The 18,959-nt window shown below is 52.4% G+C and overlaps 11 protein-coding genes across 11 annotated transcripts; 6 read left to right on the top strand and 5 right to left on the bottom strand.

Moving 5' to 3' along the window:
* Positions 1 to 220: 220 nt before the first annotated feature.
* MGL_3497 (uncharacterized protein) lies at positions 221 to 1,543 on the bottom strand (the record flags this gene model as incomplete). Its single annotated transcript, XM_001729410.1, has 1 exon — positions 221 to 1,543. One exon carries the CDS (start codon positions 1,541 to 1,543, stop codon positions 221 to 223), a length of 1,323 nt encoding a protein of 440 aa, XP_001729462.1.
* Positions 1,544 to 1,755: 212 nt separating this feature from the next.
* Positions 1,756 to 3,207, bottom strand: MGL_3496 (uncharacterized protein; the record flags this gene model as incomplete). The annotated part of the gene is made up of 1 exon (XM_001729409.1): positions 1,756 to 3,207. One exon carries the CDS (start codon positions 3,205 to 3,207, stop codon positions 1,756 to 1,758), a length of 1,452 nt encoding a protein of 483 aa, XP_001729461.1.
* Positions 3,208 to 4,361: 1,154 nt separating this feature from the next.
* MGL_3495 (uncharacterized protein) lies at positions 4,362 to 6,767 on the top strand (the record flags this gene model as incomplete). The annotated part of the gene is made up of 1 exon (XM_001729408.1): positions 4,362 to 6,767. The coding sequence occupies one exon, from the start codon at positions 4,362 to 4,364 to the stop codon at positions 6,765 to 6,767; it is 2,406 nt and encodes an 801-aa protein (XP_001729460.1).
* A 487-nt stretch (positions 6,768 to 7,254) lies between these two features.
* Positions 7,255 to 8,026, bottom strand: MGL_3494 (uncharacterized protein; the record flags this gene model as incomplete). The annotated part of the gene is made up of 2 exons (XM_001729407.1): positions 7,255 to 7,263; positions 7,295 to 8,026. The coding sequence occupies 2 exons, from the start codon at positions 8,024 to 8,026 to the stop codon at positions 7,255 to 7,257; spliced, it is 741 nt and encodes a 246-aa protein (XP_001729459.1).
* A 645-nt stretch (positions 8,027 to 8,671) lies between these two features.
* MGL_3493 (uncharacterized protein) lies at positions 8,672 to 10,288 on the top strand (the record flags this gene model as incomplete). Its single annotated transcript, XM_001729406.1, has 1 exon — positions 8,672 to 10,288. One exon carries the CDS (start codon positions 8,672 to 8,674, stop codon positions 10,286 to 10,288), a length of 1,617 nt encoding a protein of 538 aa, XP_001729458.1.
* A 152-nt stretch (positions 10,289 to 10,440) lies between these two features.
* On the bottom strand, positions 10,441 to 11,661 carry MGL_3492 (uncharacterized protein; the record flags this gene model as incomplete). Its single annotated transcript, XM_001729405.1, has 1 exon — positions 10,441 to 11,661. One exon carries the CDS (start codon positions 11,659 to 11,661, stop codon positions 10,441 to 10,443), a length of 1,221 nt encoding a protein of 406 aa, XP_001729457.1.
* Positions 11,662 to 11,871: 210 nt separating this feature from the next.
* MGL_3491 (uncharacterized protein) lies at positions 11,872 to 13,059 on the top strand (the record flags this gene model as incomplete). Its single annotated transcript, XM_001729404.1, has 1 exon — positions 11,872 to 13,059. The coding sequence occupies one exon, from the start codon at positions 11,872 to 11,874 to the stop codon at positions 13,057 to 13,059; it is 1,188 nt and encodes a 395-aa protein (XP_001729456.1).
* A 243-nt stretch (positions 13,060 to 13,302) lies between these two features.
* Positions 13,303 to 13,774, top strand: MGL_3490 (uncharacterized protein; the record flags this gene model as incomplete). The annotated part of the gene is made up of 2 exons (XM_001729403.1): positions 13,303 to 13,451; positions 13,501 to 13,774. 2 exons carry the CDS (start codon positions 13,303 to 13,305, stop codon positions 13,772 to 13,774), a joined length of 423 nt encoding a protein of 140 aa, XP_001729455.1.
* Positions 13,775 to 14,580: 806 nt separating this feature from the next.
* MGL_3489 (uncharacterized protein) lies at positions 14,581 to 15,567 on the top strand (the record flags this gene model as incomplete). The annotated part of the gene is made up of 1 exon (XM_001729402.1): positions 14,581 to 15,567. One exon carries the CDS (start codon positions 14,581 to 14,583, stop codon positions 15,565 to 15,567), a length of 987 nt encoding a protein of 328 aa, XP_001729454.1.
* A 389-nt stretch (positions 15,568 to 15,956) lies between these two features.
* Positions 15,957 to 17,594, top strand: MGL_3488 (uncharacterized protein; the record flags this gene model as incomplete). The annotated part of the gene is made up of 1 exon (XM_001729401.1): positions 15,957 to 17,594. One exon carries the CDS (start codon positions 15,957 to 15,959, stop codon positions 17,592 to 17,594), a length of 1,638 nt encoding a protein of 545 aa, XP_001729453.1.
* Positions 17,595 to 17,798: 204 nt separating this feature from the next.
* Positions 17,799 to 18,788, bottom strand: MGL_3487 (uncharacterized protein; the record flags this gene model as incomplete). Its single annotated transcript, XM_001729400.1, has 1 exon — positions 17,799 to 18,788. One exon carries the CDS (start codon positions 18,786 to 18,788, stop codon positions 17,799 to 17,801), a length of 990 nt encoding a protein of 329 aa, XP_001729452.1.
* Positions 18,789 to 18,959: the final 171 nt, after the last annotated feature.

Raw genomic sequence — 18,959 nt, 5'->3', positions numbered from 1 at the left:
ATGTGGCAGGAGCTACGACTTCTCGACAAAGTGGAGGGCACACACGCAGCCCAGCGCATGACGCAGCCACTCGACACGTACGCCACGTGTAGTGAAGGAATGGTGGTACTGACAAGGACCAGCCATGTGCCATGAAGCGTCGGCGCTGGCATGCTGGGTTGCGCGTTTGTGCAAGGAAGACAAGGTATTCTACACTAAGCTCAAGATAGCAAGCATCAAATTAGCTGGATCCTGCGGCTTGCGGGGGGAATAGAACTACATGCGAATGAGGCGCCGATTCACCAGGACTACGGGGTGGCAGAGGCACTTGATCACTTGCGCTGTTCGGGTTCAGCGCTTGGACCGCAAGAGGCGGCCAACTTGGCTTAGCGTCTGCCATAGCAATGGCGGATTTCGTGGCATGCATCGGGAGCGATTCAGACGCCGCATCGGCGCGCATGTTCGAATCGGTTCGCGAAGGGCTCTCGTTCTTCGCATTGTTGTACATGTACAAGCCCACAAAGGTCAACAAGATGCCAATCCATTGAGTTACGGTGACATCCTGGCCAAACCATGCAATGGCCACGAGAATCACAAATACACGCTTAAATAGGTTTGCAACACTGTACGTAACGGGTGACACATGTGCAAGCACCTGGAAGGCGAGCATATTCTGTGCAAAATGCACGATCCCATTCACAGTCAGCAGGTATAGTGTGTGAATGCTGACATTTGGCGATGTAGGCGCTAGCATCGGCTTTGCATCATAAAATAGACACATCGGCAGCATAAGCACGACTGAGCATACACTGGAGTAAAAGAGGATGTTGACTTTGTCGAGTTTCTCGTGTGCATTCGTCGCAGCGCTTGTAGCTGGCTTCAACAGTTTTTTCGAGTAGATGTTCTGCGCAACGACAATAAGAGTGCTGCCCAGGGCAGCAACGAATCCCACGATGTCGTCACGTTTGCTTTTCGACAACGATGTGCACACAAGGACGACGCCAAAGATCAACGGTACAAGCGACAGGTATGTGCGCGATGAGTACGGCACGCCAAAGAAGAGTGCATAAGATAGCACAGTGAAGAGGGGTGAGAGAGCCTTGATTGTGTGGACGAGACTCACTTCCACACGGCTGACGGCCAACGAGCCAAGCGCATGGCCCAACACGTTGAACACGCTGATCTGCACAATATCACGCAATTGTGGGAGCGAAATATGCACAAGACGCCGCGCTAGCACCCAGTCACCCAGCAAATTCCTCCGTGTACCTAGATAACACAGCACATTCACAAATACGAACTGCACCAGTGTGAGCGTTACCGGGTATGGAAACAGCGGTGGAAGTCGAATATCCGGCGTGGCTGCTACTTTACGTCGAGATAACAGGTCCTTGCTCGTGTTGGACGTGAGTGCCGAGCTAGAGTACCAGAGCACGCACAGCGCTATAAGAAGTGGAACCGACGACGCTCGTGACTGCGCATCTGACAGTACCGTGGCATCGCTGCGCGTACTGCGGTGTGACGAGTTACTGATTCCCAGCGCTTTGCGTGTCGCGCTTAACATACTCGTACCGCACGAAAACACGCACGTTCACCGACTGATCTGCTGTCCAAATACGTCGTCGTCTGTAAAAAACGGGGGGTCTGCGCCGTCGTTTCTCTCTCTCTCTCTCTCTCTCTCTCTCTTTCTCTGCGTCTTCCTTTCTCTGATCTTTCTCCTGAAATCAGTGGCCTGGCAGCAGCAGTAGCAGCAGCAGCAAGAACAAAAACAGTTAGTTAGCGATGCCCTTCACTAAGTCCTATGAGAGGCGAGGCGTGTGGGTAGGTGTGATTATGTAATTCATTTCGACGCTCGCACACGGGGCTGAGGTCTCCGTCGTTATGGCCTGGCTGTGTGGGCGCCTGGTGACCGGCCATGTTGGGGCATGTCCGTTGCGAACGAGTTGTGCTGAATGAAGATTGCTCCAATGCATGCTCCGCCCAGCGCCATACACGCGAGGGTGCTTTCATGGCTTTCAGGCTCGCAAAGATCACATCCACGTCACCGTTTGCCGTCACGGCTGAACGGACCAAAGCACGGCAACGCTCAGGATGGTCCAGCACACATGCCCATGATACGGGCACGCGCATTGCAGTACGCATGAGAACATCAAGTGCATGGGACATGAGCGTCCATCCGTAGGGGCCCAAGGCCACTTCTTCGCGTCTCTGCATCCCGCAACGCACACCCACGCCGTGTGTCCAAGCCCCGACGAATCGCAGCCACAGCCGGACAAGTGTCGCACCAGGCGCCATCGACTCTCCATCACGCCATAAATGCCCTTGTTCGCTAATGATCAGGATATCAAGCATCTCATAGAGTCTGCACAAACGCCCATGCTTGCATGCGAACGAGAACAGTGTGACGATGGCACGCCGTTGTTCATACACCGCTGGTGCGGAGGTGTCCCGCGCGACCCAAGCACGCAGTTCGTCACAGGCCTGTGCCCACGCGCCATGCGAAGCTTGCAATGTGATATCCAGGCGGACCAAGGGAATATCCATAGCAATAAAGGGGGCCGTCGAGTGATCTGGATCGTCTTTCGAGCGCTCGCATGAGCCGATTGTAGCACGGCGATCTCGATCCAGCGCTAGACGAATAGCTGCGACTTTCCGTCGAATTGGCTCAGTATATCGCACATGCACGGGTGGATCGGGCTGGCGCAAGAACCGCTGCTGATGCTTACGCGCGTGTCGCACGAACGCCATGTGGTTAGCGTACGCGAGAAAAAGTTCAAGCTCTAGCATTTCGGACAGTGCACATCGAAACAAGGGGGTCCGCGATGTGTGCAGAGCGACGCCATCGCTTTGACTGTCTTTATGTACACGGCTCGCTCCGCTGCCGCAGATCCAGAGGAACGAAGTCTGCAGAATACGGCGCACAGGTCTCGTGACACTGAGCATGTCGTCCGGAGAGACTTGCATGCGGTGAGCACGACGAACAGGTACGACCAGTGTGTGCATGAGCTGAGCGAGTGTTGAGTCATCGAGTTTCGTCCCACTCTGCCGCATGTGAGAGAGGACTTGCGCAGCGTTCGAGTGTGGGTCAAGTGTGCACGTTTCGTGTCGGAGCCGACGTAGGGTATAGTGATATACATCCAATTCATTCAATGCGCCCAAAGCCACGCCCACGTGCAGAGCCTCATCAACTCTGTGCCAGTCAGTCGTCTGGACATGAGAACGCAGCATGGCACGCCACAAGGACTGGGTCTGTGCGTCGATGATGGGGGTATGTTTCAGTAGGTACAGATGCAGAATTCGCCGCGTGAGGGGCATATATCGAGCATGTGTCCATCGCAGTGCCTGCCAGCAAGCATGGGTATCGACGGGTACATTGTGCCTCCAAAGCACATGAATGAGCACAGACAACAGCTGATCGCGCCGAGTCGTGCTAATGTTTTTTGTGCAGATGACCTTGCGCATCAGCGTATCAGACCGTCCGGACGCTTGCAGGTGTGGTGTATCCTGAATACCACACACTGCTGCTTCACAAACTTTTCGTGCTTCTCGATTTGAAAGCGTCGCGCAGTGCAACGCCTCAATGAGCGGATGCGCTTCGCTAGCGTGCTCATGGATGCACCGATGCATTGGCCGCCAAACTCGAGTCTCTCGATGTTGGAACATAGTCGCCGTGGTTATCGCTGGTATCGTCGTGACTGCTGTTGACCGTGGCGCACTCAATCGACAGGCCATGTGCATGTGCCGGGCTTCATGTAGCGGCATCCTTGCCGATGTGACAACCGACGTCGAACCCGACGTTGACGTCGACGCCGATGCCGAGGCCATCGACATGCACCGCCGAACCCGGTGCACGCCTCCGGTCCTCAGCGACCTGTGCATGAATCGTCCCCACTTCCACGTCGTGATGAGCTTCTGACGTTTGAGACTATCTAGTGTGGTTTTGTGTCTCTTCGGCCGAGTGTCATGAAATCGCTCGAGAACCGGCCCCTCCGTGTCGGTTCCACAGGCGCGCGCTCAGGCAGCAAAAAAAAAAATTGTCTAGCGAATCCATGTTGGCGTATAAACCAAAGGGGCTGGGGACGCCAAAGTGGGAGAAAGAGAGACGCACTAGAGAACACACCTCCATCTGTTGCGGACGCCCTTTCCCTCCTGGGCCAATAGGTATCTTGAGCGTGTTCCCTAGTCTTCTCGCTCGCACGACTCAGTTTCCCCCGCCCCTTCGCTGACTCAGAACAGTGGCTTGTGAATTGATGCACCTACTTTTTTTTTTTCTTTTTCTTTTACTACTTTTTTTTGCCAAACTTTAGCCAACTTTGTCACCACACGCATTGGCGCCGCTTTGCCACGCTCATTATTGAGTTCTTTCGTAGCGGGTCGCCAACATGACTCCAGGGCGTGCGCAGCGTGCGCGTATATTCAATGCGCGGACGCGTGCATCGCGAGAGAAGAAGCGTCTTATGGATGAGCGCGATATTGAAGACCTAAATCGCGCGTGTGAGATATTGGAACTCAAGCCCGAAGATGAGACGTTTTCTGTCATACCATTGTCGTCGCGCACACGACAAGGATTAAAGCGTGCGGGGTTTATTGACATGACACCCATTCAAAAAGCCTCTTTACCGGCCTCACTCCGTGGACGCGATGTATTAGGCTCCGCTCGTACAGGTTCCGGCAAGACACTGGCTTTTTTGATCCCGGTCCTGGAGCGACTTTACCGTCAGCGCTGGTCCCATACGGATGGACTCGGTGCGCTTGTTGTGTCGCCAACGCGTGAGCTGGCGATGCAGATCTTTGATGTTCTGCGCAGCATTGGCGGGTCTCATACGTTTTCAGCTGGTTTGGTAATCGGCGGCAAGGACCTTACGCATGAACAGGATCGGTTACGCAAGATGAATATCCTTATAGCCACTCCGGGTCGCCTTTTACAGCACCTGGATCAGACTGTTGGCTTCGATGCATCAAATTTGCAAGTTCTTGTTCTGGACGAGGCTGACAGAATTCTTGATATGGGCTTTGCTAATACACTCAACGCAATCTTGGAGCACTTGCCCTCTAGTCGGCAGACATTGTTGTATTCGGCCACCCAGACGCGGCGTGTGAAAGACCTGGCGCGCTTGAGTCTGTCGGATCCGGCGCTGATTACTGTACAGGATCCAGATGCGACCGATCCCACATCATCCTCGTCTTCGTCCTCGTCAACGCCGAGGCATCTAGAGCAATTTTACATGCTCGTTGACTTGCCACGGAAACTTGACATGCTCTTCTCTTTCCTGTGCTCGCATACCCAGTGCAAGGTGCTGGTGTTCATGAGTTCTTGTCGCCAGGTCCAATTTGCACATGAGGTGTTTTGTAAGCTTCGTCCGGGACTGCCTCTGCTTGCTCTGCATGGCAAACAGAAGCAGCCGCGACGCCTCAAAATCTTCGATGAGTTCCGCCGCAGTAAGCATGCAGCTTTGTTCGCGACCGACATTGCTGCACGTGGATTGGATTTTCCCGCTGTCGATTGGGTCGTGCAAGTCGATGTGCCTGACAGTGCAGATACCTACATTCATCGTGTGGGTCGGACCGCGCGGTATCATGCTCATGGGAAAGCCCTGCTTTTTGTTTTGCCCACCGAGCAAAACGGCATGCTGGCAGCCTTGGAGCGAGTACATGTTCCGATCACGGACATTAAGGCACGCGATGCCAAATTGCAAAGCATCTCGCCTCAGCTGCAGGCGTTTTTGTTCCAAGATGTCGAACTCAAGCACCTGGCTCAAAAGGCATTCGTCTCCTACGTACGTTCGGTGCACCTGCACAAAGATAAGACTATGTTCCAGGTTGCTGCTCTTCCGTTGAATGAATTTGCGTCTTCATTGGGCTTGCCTGGTGCACCGAAGATCAAATTTGTTCAGGAAGCGCGAGCCAAAGCGGCAGCTCAAGCTGCGAAGGAAGCGAAAGAAGCACAGGAAGCCCACACTGCCAGTAGTGATGAGCACGATGCCGTTGATGACGAGGACGTACACGATGGCAAGGGACACTCACGCACCGCAAGTGAACCTGCTCGTGTGCGCACAAAGCACGATCGCTTGTTTGGTCGGACGAATCAGACGGTTCTGAGCAAGCACTATGCGTCGATGCTGGCGAGTGACAGCGAGGATGACTCTGACGCACAGCGCGACCATGAACTTGGTGATACCCCGGATGAGAACGACGACTTCCTCACATTGGCGCGTGCAGATCACGAGCTGGACGAGCCGCCCACCGACGATATGCCGTCGCACCACCTGTCGAAGCGGCAACTGCAGCGCGGCATGAGCAAGAAGGCCATGGCATCCGCTGGTTTGCGTGGTGCAGGCGATCGCATAGTGTTCGATGACGATGGGCATGCACGCTCAGTGTATGAAATCCATGATGAAGATGCGTTCCGAACCCAGGGCGACGTGGGTGCACAGATCAAAGAGCACGAACAAGCTGAAAAGACACGTATGGCCGAGGCGGATGTTTTAGACAAGGAGCGCGCCAAGAAGAAACGGCAAGATCAGCGGCGGCATAGAAAAGAAATGGAGCGTTTACTGGCCGAACAACATGGGACTCGCGCGCCACGCACGGCTATGTTGCCAAGTGATGATGATGAAGATGATGGAATCGACGATGGCACTCATATACCAGATTTGAGGTTGCCTGGTGATGACGACGAGGACGACGATAACCCAGAGGATTCTCAGCCGCGGAAACGTGCTAAGACCGAACCAGATCTTGCCTCGCAAGAAGAGCTTGCCTTGCGCTTGTTGGGAGCTCAGGCGTGATAAATCGTTCCCACATATACCAGGTACGTGTTGGTGTCAAGCGGACATTCCTATGTTCCACCTCCCCTTTCTTTTTGTGCATCGCGCTTTTTTGAATTCAGGAACGCTTCACGTGTGGACAGTAACATGATGGTACTGTAATTTGCGCCTGAGCGGCATCGCTACACAAGGGCATGCTTGCCGGCATGCCTGGCGTTGTCGTATGCTGCAACTACATTGACTGATTTCTATACGTCGTGCACACGTGTTTATTTTATTTTTATTTTTTTTTGCGTTCTCTAATATGCAGAGGAGAGTTGTTGGCTGCACAGAGAGGAGGGGGCGGAGGAGGACATTATCGGGCAAGACCCTTGGAACGAGCTCAGAACTTTTGCTTGTCGAGCTCAGTGTGCTCGAGACATGTCGCACATGGTGTAAATGAGGACTAGGCTCACATCGAACAGGAAACAAACCAACGATCAATGCATTCATACCCTCGTACAGCCACTTAGACGTACTGTCTGTTAGCATATATTAATATAACATACCTTGCCAAACCATGGGATCAGCGACTGTGCAAGTGTGAAAGAGAACACCAACTTGGGCGCAGTAACAAGGACTTTGGGCGTGAGGCCTTTGAAGAAGGCTGTGAAGCCTTCGTTCTTGATCATATCGCGAATAATAGCAACGCCTCCAACCTTGGACTCGAAGTTGGCATTCTGGATACGTGTCTTGACAACGTCCAATGGCGCCGCCACCGTAATACTGGCGATACTTCCAGCGATACTAGCAACAAAATTCTGTGTCCACGTAGCATCCGAGTAGTTCTTAAGACCAAACAAGTATTCCTTTGTGAATGCACTGCCACCAAAGAGCGCAAAGGAACCTGGTGCATTTCGCGCAGCTGTCCAGCCCCAGCCACGGTACAAATTCACATTTTCGTCCAGCAGAATCCGCACGAAGCCGCGCGAACGGAATGCCTCTGGATTTGTCTGCCGCTTGATCTTTAGCACATCCAGTGGCAAGAGCACAATTTCACCAATACCCGTCAGCGAACCAGCTGTTGCATTCATCATGAATTTGCCCGTTCGTTCTCCAAACACACTCTCAAACTGTTGCTTGTGATGCTTCGTCAGGTAGTCATTAAAGTATGGCTGGCCACCGTATTTGTAGATGCGCTGCAGCACCTTGTAGCCTGCCGCATATCCAAGACCTGGGAACAGGCTGAGGAACCGTGTCATCATGGGCGCGTGTGCCTTCTCCTTGAACAACACTGTCATGATGGATGCATGGCGGTTCGTGTTGCTCATCAGCCGCTTTGCAACAGTGTCCACGGGGTGGAACACCATGAGCTCAGCAATACCAGACGTTGCTGATCCTAGTAGGCGCGCCTTAGCAGATTCTTTGGTCTTTCCAGCAGGCGTTGGCGACATGGTGAGCTTTTTTCCAAGGTCCGGTTTCTCAGCGCTTGGCCTGTCCTGGTCTCTTGGTTCACAGAAAGTCCTGCACGTCGCTGATGGATGCGGTTCTCTCCGATTAAGGGGATCGCCCAGTTCTTGACTTGTTATATCACGTGACTACATTTACAAGGGGGGCATCGCGGTGCGGACTCGCATCTCGAAACAACAAGTGCGTGTGTGCATGTTGTGGAACATTAAGCTGGCAGAAACAGGTTGAGGAGAGGGGGGAGTGCGGCAACAAAGCATCTCCTCACGCTCTTGCTAGCAATAAATAATGAACTGGAAGCACTCGTTGGCTTGCCAAACCAAGCTTGTCTCCAGGACCCAGTTGGTCCAAACCTCATCCAGAAAGAAAAGCGAAAGACAGACCAACATCGAGTGCCATTACGTCATCAAAAAGAGCCACGCGCTCATCGAAGGGTGTCCCCTGCTCAACAGTCGCTAGCACATCCACCGATCCTCGTGATGCCGTCTCGTGATGCCGAGCCGGATGACGCAGGCTCGGTACGGTCGGGCAATCTCTCTGGCATAATTGCAGGAGATTTTCTAGTTGCGAGTCAGCATCCTGCGTCAATCCAGCGGGAAGATGCACCGCTTCTCGCTGACTCGTCATCGACATCCATGATCCAGCCACACATCTCCAGCATGGGCAATGCGTCTGGTTACGGGGCTATACGGCCTTCTAGCTCACTTGCACAGAGCATATCTCCCGACAGTCACTTGCGCTCAGAACTCTATACCCTACTGAATTTCACGATACCAGTCTGTGCGACACATCTTTTGGAGCTCAGTTTGTCTGTCGTGTCGATCTTGAGCTTGGGGCATCTCGGCACCGTCGAACTTGCTGCTGTTTCACTAGCAGGCATTACCGCGAACGTAACCGGGTTTAGTGTAATTAGCGGTCTCATTTCCGCATTGGACACGCTACTCCCTGCTTCATACACACGCCAGCCTCATCTAATGGGGCTATGGACCCAGCGCGTCGGCATCATTATCATGTTTATTTTGCCCGCCATCGTTCTTTTGTGGCTCAATGCAGAGAGTGGATTACTTTTGCTTGGTCAAGAACCTGATATTGCGCACAAGGCCCGTCAATTTCTCGCTGTCCTGGCTCTGGGTCTTCCGGGTCATGCCGTGTTCGAGTTGTGCCGTCGCTTTCTTCAGGCCCAGGGCGTCATGCATGCGCCGACTGTCGTACTTTTGATCGTGTCACCCATCAATGCCCTTGCGAATTTCATCCTTGTTTGGGGTCCTGAACAATTTCGTTTTGGTTTCCTGGGCGCACCGATGGCCAGTGCCATATCGATGTGGCTCATGGCGATTCTGTGCGTCATGCAATGTGCTTTGCTCTCACACGGGACATGGGGAGGCTTTTCTCGTAAGGCGTGGGATCCTGCCGCTCTCAAGACATGCGCTTCGCTCGGTTTTGCCGGCTTGCTGAGTCTCGCATCAGAGTGGTGGGCCTGGGAAATTGTTGGGCTCGTAACCGCTGCTCTTGGCACACGTGCCCTTGCATCTCAATCTGTGCTTCTTGTCCTGTCATCTGTGACATACCAACTGCCCTATGGTGCTGCCGTCGCTTCGTCTGTGCGTGTTGGTAACCTGTTAGGCGCTATGCATGCACAGTCCGCGCGTATCGCGAGTCATGCGGCTATTGTCTTGTCACTCCTTATTGGGCTGCTGAATTCATCAATTGTGTTTTTCACGCGACACCACCTGGGATACTTGTTTAGTAGTGACGATGCCGTCGTGGAACTAGTCGCCTCCGTCTTGCCCATCATGGCCCTTTTCCAGTGTGCCGATTGTACATGTGGCATTGTCGGTGGCATCTTGCGAGGCTGTGGACGGCAGTCTCTGAGTGCGTTCATCAACGTGACAGCTTACTACATGGCTGGACTCCCAGTGAGTCTATTTCTTGCTTTTGGTCCCTGGCATCTTGGTCTTGCCGGACTTTGGTGGGGTCTCACCATTGCGCTTGTTTACGGGACCATCACTTCTCTCTGGTATGTGTATTATATGGATTGGGACAAGGTTATGCAGCAAGTGCATCGCACTATGCATGCCAGTGTACAAGAGGCTTGATCGACATTTTTGAAACTGTTCTGCGAGCTGCGTACATGGAGTTGGTCTCGGTCGTTTTTCGCCTGTGGAGGCCCCTGAAAAGCTCGCATCCTTCTCCCTATTTCACATAGAACGTAGGGTTTACGCGTTTTTAATCCAAGATACCACCAGGTCTATATAGGCAATAAATATCGTGTCGCTACAATACGTGTTGCGTCATCAGGTGTGGGCGTGAAAATCGTGGAGGCAAGCGTGTCGTCATGGCGAGCTTCAGCAGCAAAACGCTTCCGTTGTCCAAGCAAATCGCTCCGGTCATCGGTGGGCCATTGTGCACGAGTTTGTGCCCGTTGGCGTACATAGATAAGAGCTTGTGTCACGCAACTGGATAAGTCTTGAGGTGCAAAGGTACGCCAGCGCAGCAGGCCCATCGGCGGTGGATATGCCACGTGTGGAGGTACGAGGCGTTCGCTCTTGCGCTCACTCATCAGAGACAGTGCGTGCTGCGCATACAGCTGGAGCAAACGAATGGCCACATCATCAACATCCTCCATACATGTGGACCAGCGCAACTCCCAGCGAGAAGACTCGTGTTCAAACTGTTGGGCCGTGGGTATGGAGTGGCCAGCAGCATGCATCAACGCTACACACACGTACACAGAGCCGATGGCCACGGTCAACGGGGTATAGAGCCACGGTGCATTCGTCCGATGGCTATCACAAGCAATGCGCCAAGAAAGAGCTGCATGTTGTTTTGGCATGTCCCAAAGCCGGGCGAGCTTCGTCGTCCATTTCAGTAAACGACTTGACCGAAGCTGGAAATTATAGCACATGCACTGCAGCAGCATTCGCTCAAGCGTAAGCAAGCATACCTGTTCACGATGCAGCACATCCGCATCCATGTCATTCTCTGAGACATGTGTGTGAGCAATCCAGTCTGCCTGCCTGCCATTTGTGCCGTCCTTTGTTGCTGGCGGTCGGCCTAGAAGATCAGGGTAACGAAACGCATAGCTTGCCAACAATACTTCGTGCAGACGTTTCTGCGTATCATTGAGTTTGGTAGACGTAAAAAGACATGCCAGTGCAACCTCATGCATCACGAAATCGGCCGGCCGGTAAAATAGGTGGAATCGTTGGTATAACAACTGGGCCGTACCTATCGTGCTTTGGGGGCATCCAAGCTTTGCTCCAACCGCAGTAATGAACGAACAAGCGGCCATTTGTATTTGCTCCCATTTTGCAGCTGACATGCTGTTTCCAAGTGTGCGCACCTGAAGCCGCTCCCACTGCGCCGGTGTAAAGTACATCGTGTCAACCATGGTGGCTGTTTTCGCATTCCCTCGCTTCATCGCTGACTCTTTCGCTTTCGCAGTTGCATGATCAGGCGCCTGCGTCATGAAAGCGCTACCTATTTGTTGTCACGAGCGACTCTTGCCACTCAAGTCCCTAGCTCGCCGATCGTTTTGACAAGAATGGCCAGCTGCAATGGCGGACACCGCTAATTGGATTTGTGACCAAAGCGAAACTCGATGGTTTCATCCATGAGTTAGGTGTTTGACCTATTAGGCATTCGCTCACCAACACTCGTACGGTCGGTCCCAAGATTGATGACGCGCTTGCAAATGATTAGTATGAATTTCCACGTTTTTCATGAGGCGTCGGGCGTGTCTCGCTTCTCAAGGCACAAAATATCTCAGCCCCGCGCGTTGTTTGCTAAGATTGCGATCACCTTTGTCGCCGCCCAGCGAGCAGGCACGAATTCCATCAACAGAATGCCCAGCGACGCAAGTGACGATCCGATGCATCTTTTCTTCTCTCATGAGCAGGATGTGGACCTATTCAAGGTACTAGGTCTGGATCGAGACGACAATCCTAGCCCCGAGCATATTCGTAAGGCATACCGCAGACTAGCCCTTATGTACCACCCAGATAAGGCGGCCTTGCACGGCAACAATGCCGAGAAAGTTGCACTCCGTTTTCAGCAGATTGGATTCGCGTATACTGTCTTGTCTGACAGCAAGCGCCGTAAGCGGTATGAAAGAACAGGCTCTACGAGCGATTCAGTTTGGGACAGTGACGAGCCAGTCGACTGGAACGAGTATTTCAAGTCTCTGTGGACGGGCGAAGTGAATGCCAAGTCTCTCTCCGAATTTCAATCGGCGTATCAAGGCTCGGAAGAAGAGCGCCAAGACATTTTGCAAGCGTACCGCGATCATCGCGGCTCGCTTGAAGGCATTTTCTCTGCCGTCCCATGCTCTAACATCTTGGATGATGAAGAACGCTTTGTCGAAATTGTTAATGCGGCTCTACGAGCTAACGAACTACATGAAACCCGAGCGTGGACCCAATTGTCATCATCAACCAAGGGTCCCAAAATTCGCAAGACTCTGCGCGACAAGGCACGGTCAGAGGCGAGCGAGGCCGAAGCGTACGCGAAGGAATTGGGTGTATGGGATGATCTATTTGGCCAGCGTCGTCGTCATTCAGGCATGGTGTCTGATTCTTCGCAACAATCTACGTCCGAAAGCGCTCCTGCCCATGCGGATGGTACCCAACGCAGCGTCAACGAAAAGAGCAGCAGTCGCGAGACCGACAGAAGTACGAATGACCCTCCAGCATCAACAGCAGCTGATAATAACAACGATGAAGACGTTGATGTGGCGGGCCTACGCGAAGCCATGCGAGCTAAGGCCGCTAAACGCGCTTCGTCATTCGATGATATGATTTCCCGACTAGAGAATAATCATACCCGATTAGCATCTCGTTCCAAGAAGCGCCGCCACGCACCGTCCTAACAATAGTGGCCCACCTATTAATGCGCTGCCGCTATTCGTTCAAATGAGAACCCTAGCTCTAAGGCTGTGCTCTCTGTCGGGGATATGCACTTTTACATAAGCATGCTTTTCTTGCTCAATACTAGTGCATGCACGTATCTACCACAGTATCCAACGGTGCGCGACTCACTGACACTGAGGCGATACAAGTAGCCGGTGCCCAGCTTGGCGCTTCGTCACTTCCAACCTCTGTCATTTCGATACATGCGCACGTATCTTCTCGTTGTCCTACTGGCCATCGCGACTGTGGCTCTCGCTCGTATCCCTGTCAGTGAGAGCACGTCTGGTGTAGCAGGAGTTGTGGACCGTTCATCCATGGGCAAGGACTTGTCATCACATGAGTCCCATCATTCGTATGTGTTGATGCAACTTTCGTTTTGATGAAGATCTAACCAAAAGTAGGAAAACGAAGTCTGAAAGCTCATCGAATGCTCGTCATTCGAAAACTTTGTCCACTGTGACACAGCCGTCTGAGAAAGCCAACGCCGTCAAAGGTGCCTCTGCCACCACGGAATCCGCCCGGTCGATGCTGTCCTCTGCCATGTCGTCTGCCAGCTCAGTGAGCCACACTGGTGGCGGTGTCTCGTCCGTGAAAATACCGTTTTGGATGTCGAATTTTCCGACTCTAGCGCTCACGGTCGGGTTCTTCTTGTCCGTGTTCGCGATCATGGGCTAAATCATCATCATTCCTACGTCTGATCATCTGTCCATCATATTTTTGATAGCATGTAAATACACTCATTCGACATGCGCGCACATCGTAGCTTTTGTTCACCCTTTTTCTCTCACATCTACTATAACTTGCTGAGATTATTGAAATGGACACGTCACTTCAACCCAACAGGTATACGTGTGGTGGGCAGTGAGATGTCTGACGCTCAAGTGATCGCGGTTTCTCCAGAATGCGAAAAGTCTGTGGGCATCTGGTGTCATGCAGAATGACAAATGCCCATGGGCTTGATGAAGCCTGTGCACCGATCGGGGTTCGGTGATCGATCGGGATGCGTGCGTGTCCTCGGTGGTTTTTTTGGGATTATGTAGACACTCGGGTATGTACTGGCCAATATTTGTCAATAGTGGGGATGTGCTTCAGTGAATTGAACGTCTGGGTGTCGAACTTGAAGCGAACGCCACAAAATCGAAACAAACTTTTCTTTGACCGTCATGGCGCGCAAAACTCGTCAAAGCATGCCTTTGCCAACGACACAGCGCACCCCGCCTATCCGCTTTGCTGTATGTACAAGATCATACGCATCTGTTTATTCTTACGCATTAACAGGAAGACGAAGCCAAGAAGAAGATGACGTCGACAACGACCAAGGTATGTTCACATGAAGTCCATGTCTCTCACGGGGGCATGGGGTGATGCACTCTCGTCAACCAGTTGCTTCTATGCCATCTGAGCCGTGTTGCTGACATTGGTAGCAGTCCAAGTGCACCAAGTCTAAAGGAAGCTCAGGATGCTGTTTGACCCGCTGGATCATGCGTCTGGGTGTCTTTTATTTGATCTACGCGGCGCTGTTCCGTTGCTCGTCCGAACCGTTCTCGTTCAATTACAACCCGAACCACGAGCTTCTTGTGTGTCGCGAGATGGCATCTGTGCATGAAAATGTAGCACCTGTGATTCATGACCTTGGTGTGAAAACACACGACTTGTTGCATCCTTATGCTGGCAAGTACATGGATGCCACACACGATGCATGGAGGCGATACTCGCCTGCCCTGTACAAGTCGTCCAAGCAGATGCACGACACGTACCGTATGCATGTCGTGCCTGGTGCTCGTGCCCTGTACAAGCAAGCGCATGCGTGGTCGTTGCCACACCAGCGCACGCTCCATTCGTACTACAAGAAGCACGTGTACCCTTATGTGAAGAAGATGAACAAGGCGTTGAACCCTTACATGCGCACGTATCATAAGGACGTGCACCCACACGTGCTCAAGGCCGGACGCAGCTTATTTGATGCTCACGATGCGTCGTCCAAGTACTACGTCGAAAAGCTGCACCCACGTATCAAAAACAACATCTATAATGCGTACAAGTTTGGTCGCCACACAGCTTTCCCATTTGCGCATCATCATTACGTGACGCATGCTCACCCGCATGTGAAGAAACTGCATGCTTCCGTGAGCGCGGCTGTGGACCAGGTGCTTCAGAAGTACGGCATCAAGGACGGCTCGTTGGTGAACAAGGTGACGGATAAAGTCCAGGATGTTTACAGCGAAGCAGGCGCGAAGGTCTCAGAGGCAGCATCAGCCGTCGACGAGACACTTAGCAAGTCTGGGCTGAAGGACGGTTCCGTCGTCAACAAAGTGCCCGAAGCTGCTCAGAACGCTTATGAACAAGCGAGTGAGGTCATCGACCAGACGCTGAAGGACCACGGTATTAAGGAAAAGACGATGGGCGAGTCTGTTGCTGATGCCGTACAGGATGCATACGAACAAGTCGAAGAGGCTGTAAGTATGTGAGCGTGCGTGCTACCACCACCTGTTGATGCGCGGGCCTATGTAAAAGCCTTAGGTGCGTGCGCTGCATTTGCGTGATAGCGCTTTCTTTCCCCCTTTCCCTTTTCTTGCGCAGTCGGAATCTAATACATTATTGTTGACAGGATGTATCGAGTGTAAACGGACAACGCGATCGTGCTGAGTCTGAAATTGAGAGTGCCAATTCTTCGTCAGAGAGTGAAATTGATCCCGAGTCGGGCGAGCCTGTGAAGGTGCTTCAGGCTCGTCTTGATGCTGAGCTCTTATATGCAGAGGATACATTGTCAGAGCATGAACGTCAGATCGGCAGGCTCGCATACAACCAGACGAATGAAGTGCTGAAAGAAGCTGTAGAATCCCGACGGCTTGCTCTCATGCTCATTCCATCCCGGCTTGAACAAGTGTTTGGAATTGCCATTGATCATGGCATTTCAGCGTCGTTTTTGCGTATGCTGCGTGCTGCGAAAAAACATGCGGCATCGATACCCGCGCCGATTCAGCCGTCGGCTGCTGAATGGAAGAACTTCTTGGAGGAAAGCCTTGCTGAGGGTGTCGAGTCTATGATCGATGTGTATGACGAATTGCGGACTGGAATCGAACAGGTCATCTATGCGAGCAGCAGGACTGAGCAACAGTTGGTTGAGAAGGGCGTCCAAAAAATCCGTGAGCTAAGCCGCAATGCCTTGGCAGCATTCTACGACCTAATGGAACAAGCTGAATTTCAGCGAACGTACTATGACTACCTCGGCTGGGATTTGGCTATCAAGCGTCGTGGACAAGAGTTCCGTGCTGACACACACAAAGAACTAGGCGCTCTTTCGTCGAATGGCGAACCTCTCTCGGGCGAGCCAGACATGCTTGGTCCTGATCTTGACGAGGAAGTTGCCGAACTACAACCAAGCGTGATCGAATTGTTCAAACGTGCCGAGACGAGCTTTGAACTCTTGGCACGCCAGTTGATGGACAATCCAAGCTACGTGTTAGATAAGAATCACTATGCGACTTTCTTGCTGCAGGTGCATGGCCATTTGGATGATCTTTCCGCTTTTGGTCGAGAAATCTTGGTGAACTCCACGCTCCGTCTTCGTGATGACATTGTGCGTGCACGCGAGTCTATGGGCATGCCACGCCTACCTGATGATGGCCTCCTGCGCGATGTGGCTAATATGCCTGTACCTCCTGAGCTGCAGCGTCGTCGCATTAGTACGCCAGCAAGTGAACCGGCGCAAGCAACAGGTCCTACATCGTCAATGCCAGAAGATCATACATCCTCGGCCTGGCCAGCAGCAGACGAGCAAATGGCCTCGGTTTTGCCAGTGGGAGATATCTCGGTTAACGTCGTGGACGAGGGCCTACCTCCGTCTTCGGAAGAGGCTAGCAGTGCAACGCCAATCTTGTCCCCTGATGCCACGATTGAAGAAGCAGCGACACCTGCGTCTCATACTGAAACTGGTTCTGGCATTAGTGCTTCTAATGTTAGCGCTTCGACCGACCCGAATGTCCTGTCGACGAACGCTGCTGCTGTGCCAACAACGGAGATACTACCGCATTCCGACCTATCCTCGTCGAGCATGGACACCGTATCCATTTCCAACTCACCCTCGCAAGCGGTAGACCCCTTGGATCAGGCTTCGGCGTCATCTGTTGACACGAATCTTTCCGTGACGTCGTCGATCAACCCTGAACCCACGAGATTGATCCCATCTCATCGAGTTTCTCAGGACTCGGTTCCCTTGTCGAGTGTGTCTGACTCCACGCAAGCGTCGCTTCGTTCTTCTAGTTCGATCAATACTGAATCGGAAGAGACCCCAAATGTCACCCTCGGCTTAGAAGCATCCTTTGTACCTACAGGGTCAAGTTCTCAATTGACAACTGCTTTTGGCTCATCTGAGCACATGCCTGTGTCGTCAAGTCCCCACACCATGGTGCGTGGAGTACGATCGTCTGTGCGCGAGTCGAAACCCGAGTCTAGTTTCGTTTCATTTGGTACATATCGCCATTCTGAGTTGTAGTCTTTTCCTCCCTTTCTATCTATGCCCATGGTTAGAATGCTTGTTGAACACACCCGAACTTTACCTTCCCTTTCCACCCAATTTCAAATCTGTCCACTACTCCAACGAAATCGATATGAAAACATTTCATGCGCTACGCAGATACCTATGTATGTTGTTCAAGTGCCCTCACAAGAATAGCGGTACATGGCTGGGAATATTCATCTACAAAATCGTACCTAGACCGAGTGATTTGAGCCCTCGAATATAATAGGCTTCAAGACCAGCTTGCGCATGATCCTCCTCACCTGTAGGCACGCCACTCAGAATTAGTTCAAGCTTCGTCGAGTCGTCACCTTGAGTAAGTTCCGTTGTCAAGGTGCCATGATGTCCGGCAGGCCATTGTGGAATGCGCCATGTCTGCGTGAGCTTACGTGGCGCCGACACCTCGACAATGGAGCCGGAAATGTTGCCGCCAAAGAGCGAGAAGTTGGCTCCCACATTCGGGGAGAACTGAGCTGGTGCCTTGCTCCACATTGGAATCCGATGAGGATTCGTCAGTAGGTCCCAAAGGTCAGCCTCACTGATGGCCAGATGACTCGAGACTCGCACATCCGCAGTACTTGTCGTGACAGCACCAGAAGCAGAGGACGCATTTTTCTGAGTGCTCTGTGCATTAGACGCGCCGGCAGCTGGTGATGCAGCTGCTGCATTAGATGTTGTTGATGTCGACGACGCAGCCCCATCTTCATGGCCAAGGTCTCTTGCGTGCGACTCAACGAGATCCTTTTGAAATTGGTGGAACTCATTTTGCAACGCTGGTACAAGATCCTTGCGCACCACGTGGTACAGGTCAAGAGCCATGCCTGTCGACTCCGACAGTAGTTCTGTCTCATAAAGATAGGGCTCATCGTTGTCTTCATTTTCATGTGACACTTCAGGGAACTTGATCGTTCCATTCGCCTTCGTGCCATCACCGGCCTCACCTGACCAAGCTAGAGTGACAGAACATTCATAGATTGTAATCAGCTTGCCCTTGCGGTTGCCAAGCTCCACGTCTCCCTCAAAGCCTGTCAACTTGTCTACTTTGACAGACGCGTTGGTGCCGTCATTCAACGGTTTGCTTTGACCAACAAGGTGTTCCGTAAACCATTCTTTTGCCCATGGGGTGCATCCCTTCGTCTTCCAGTGGTAATGTTTATTCCATGTCGACATTGTTGCAAGAAGGGTTGACTTATTCAAAGATGCGTCGACGCAAGGAAGACGAAATTCCTGCGTCCCTCCATATAAAATGATCTCCATTGCACGCACGCTCCGTGCACACTAGCAGCTACGCACGTATTGTATGGGACATGGAATTCTCGAGAAACTATGAGCCACGTGGCT

This window comes from Malassezia globosa, assembly GCF_000181695.2.
Source record: "Malassezia globosa CBS 7966 chromosome Unknown mgl_sf_9.1, whole genome shotgun sequence".
Lineage (NCBI taxonomy): Eukaryota > Fungi > Basidiomycota > Malasseziomycetes > Malasseziales > Malasseziaceae > Malassezia > Malassezia globosa.
The sequence above is the reverse complement of the archived record's forward strand: the minus strand, read 5'-3'. Positions and strand labels throughout refer to the sequence as shown.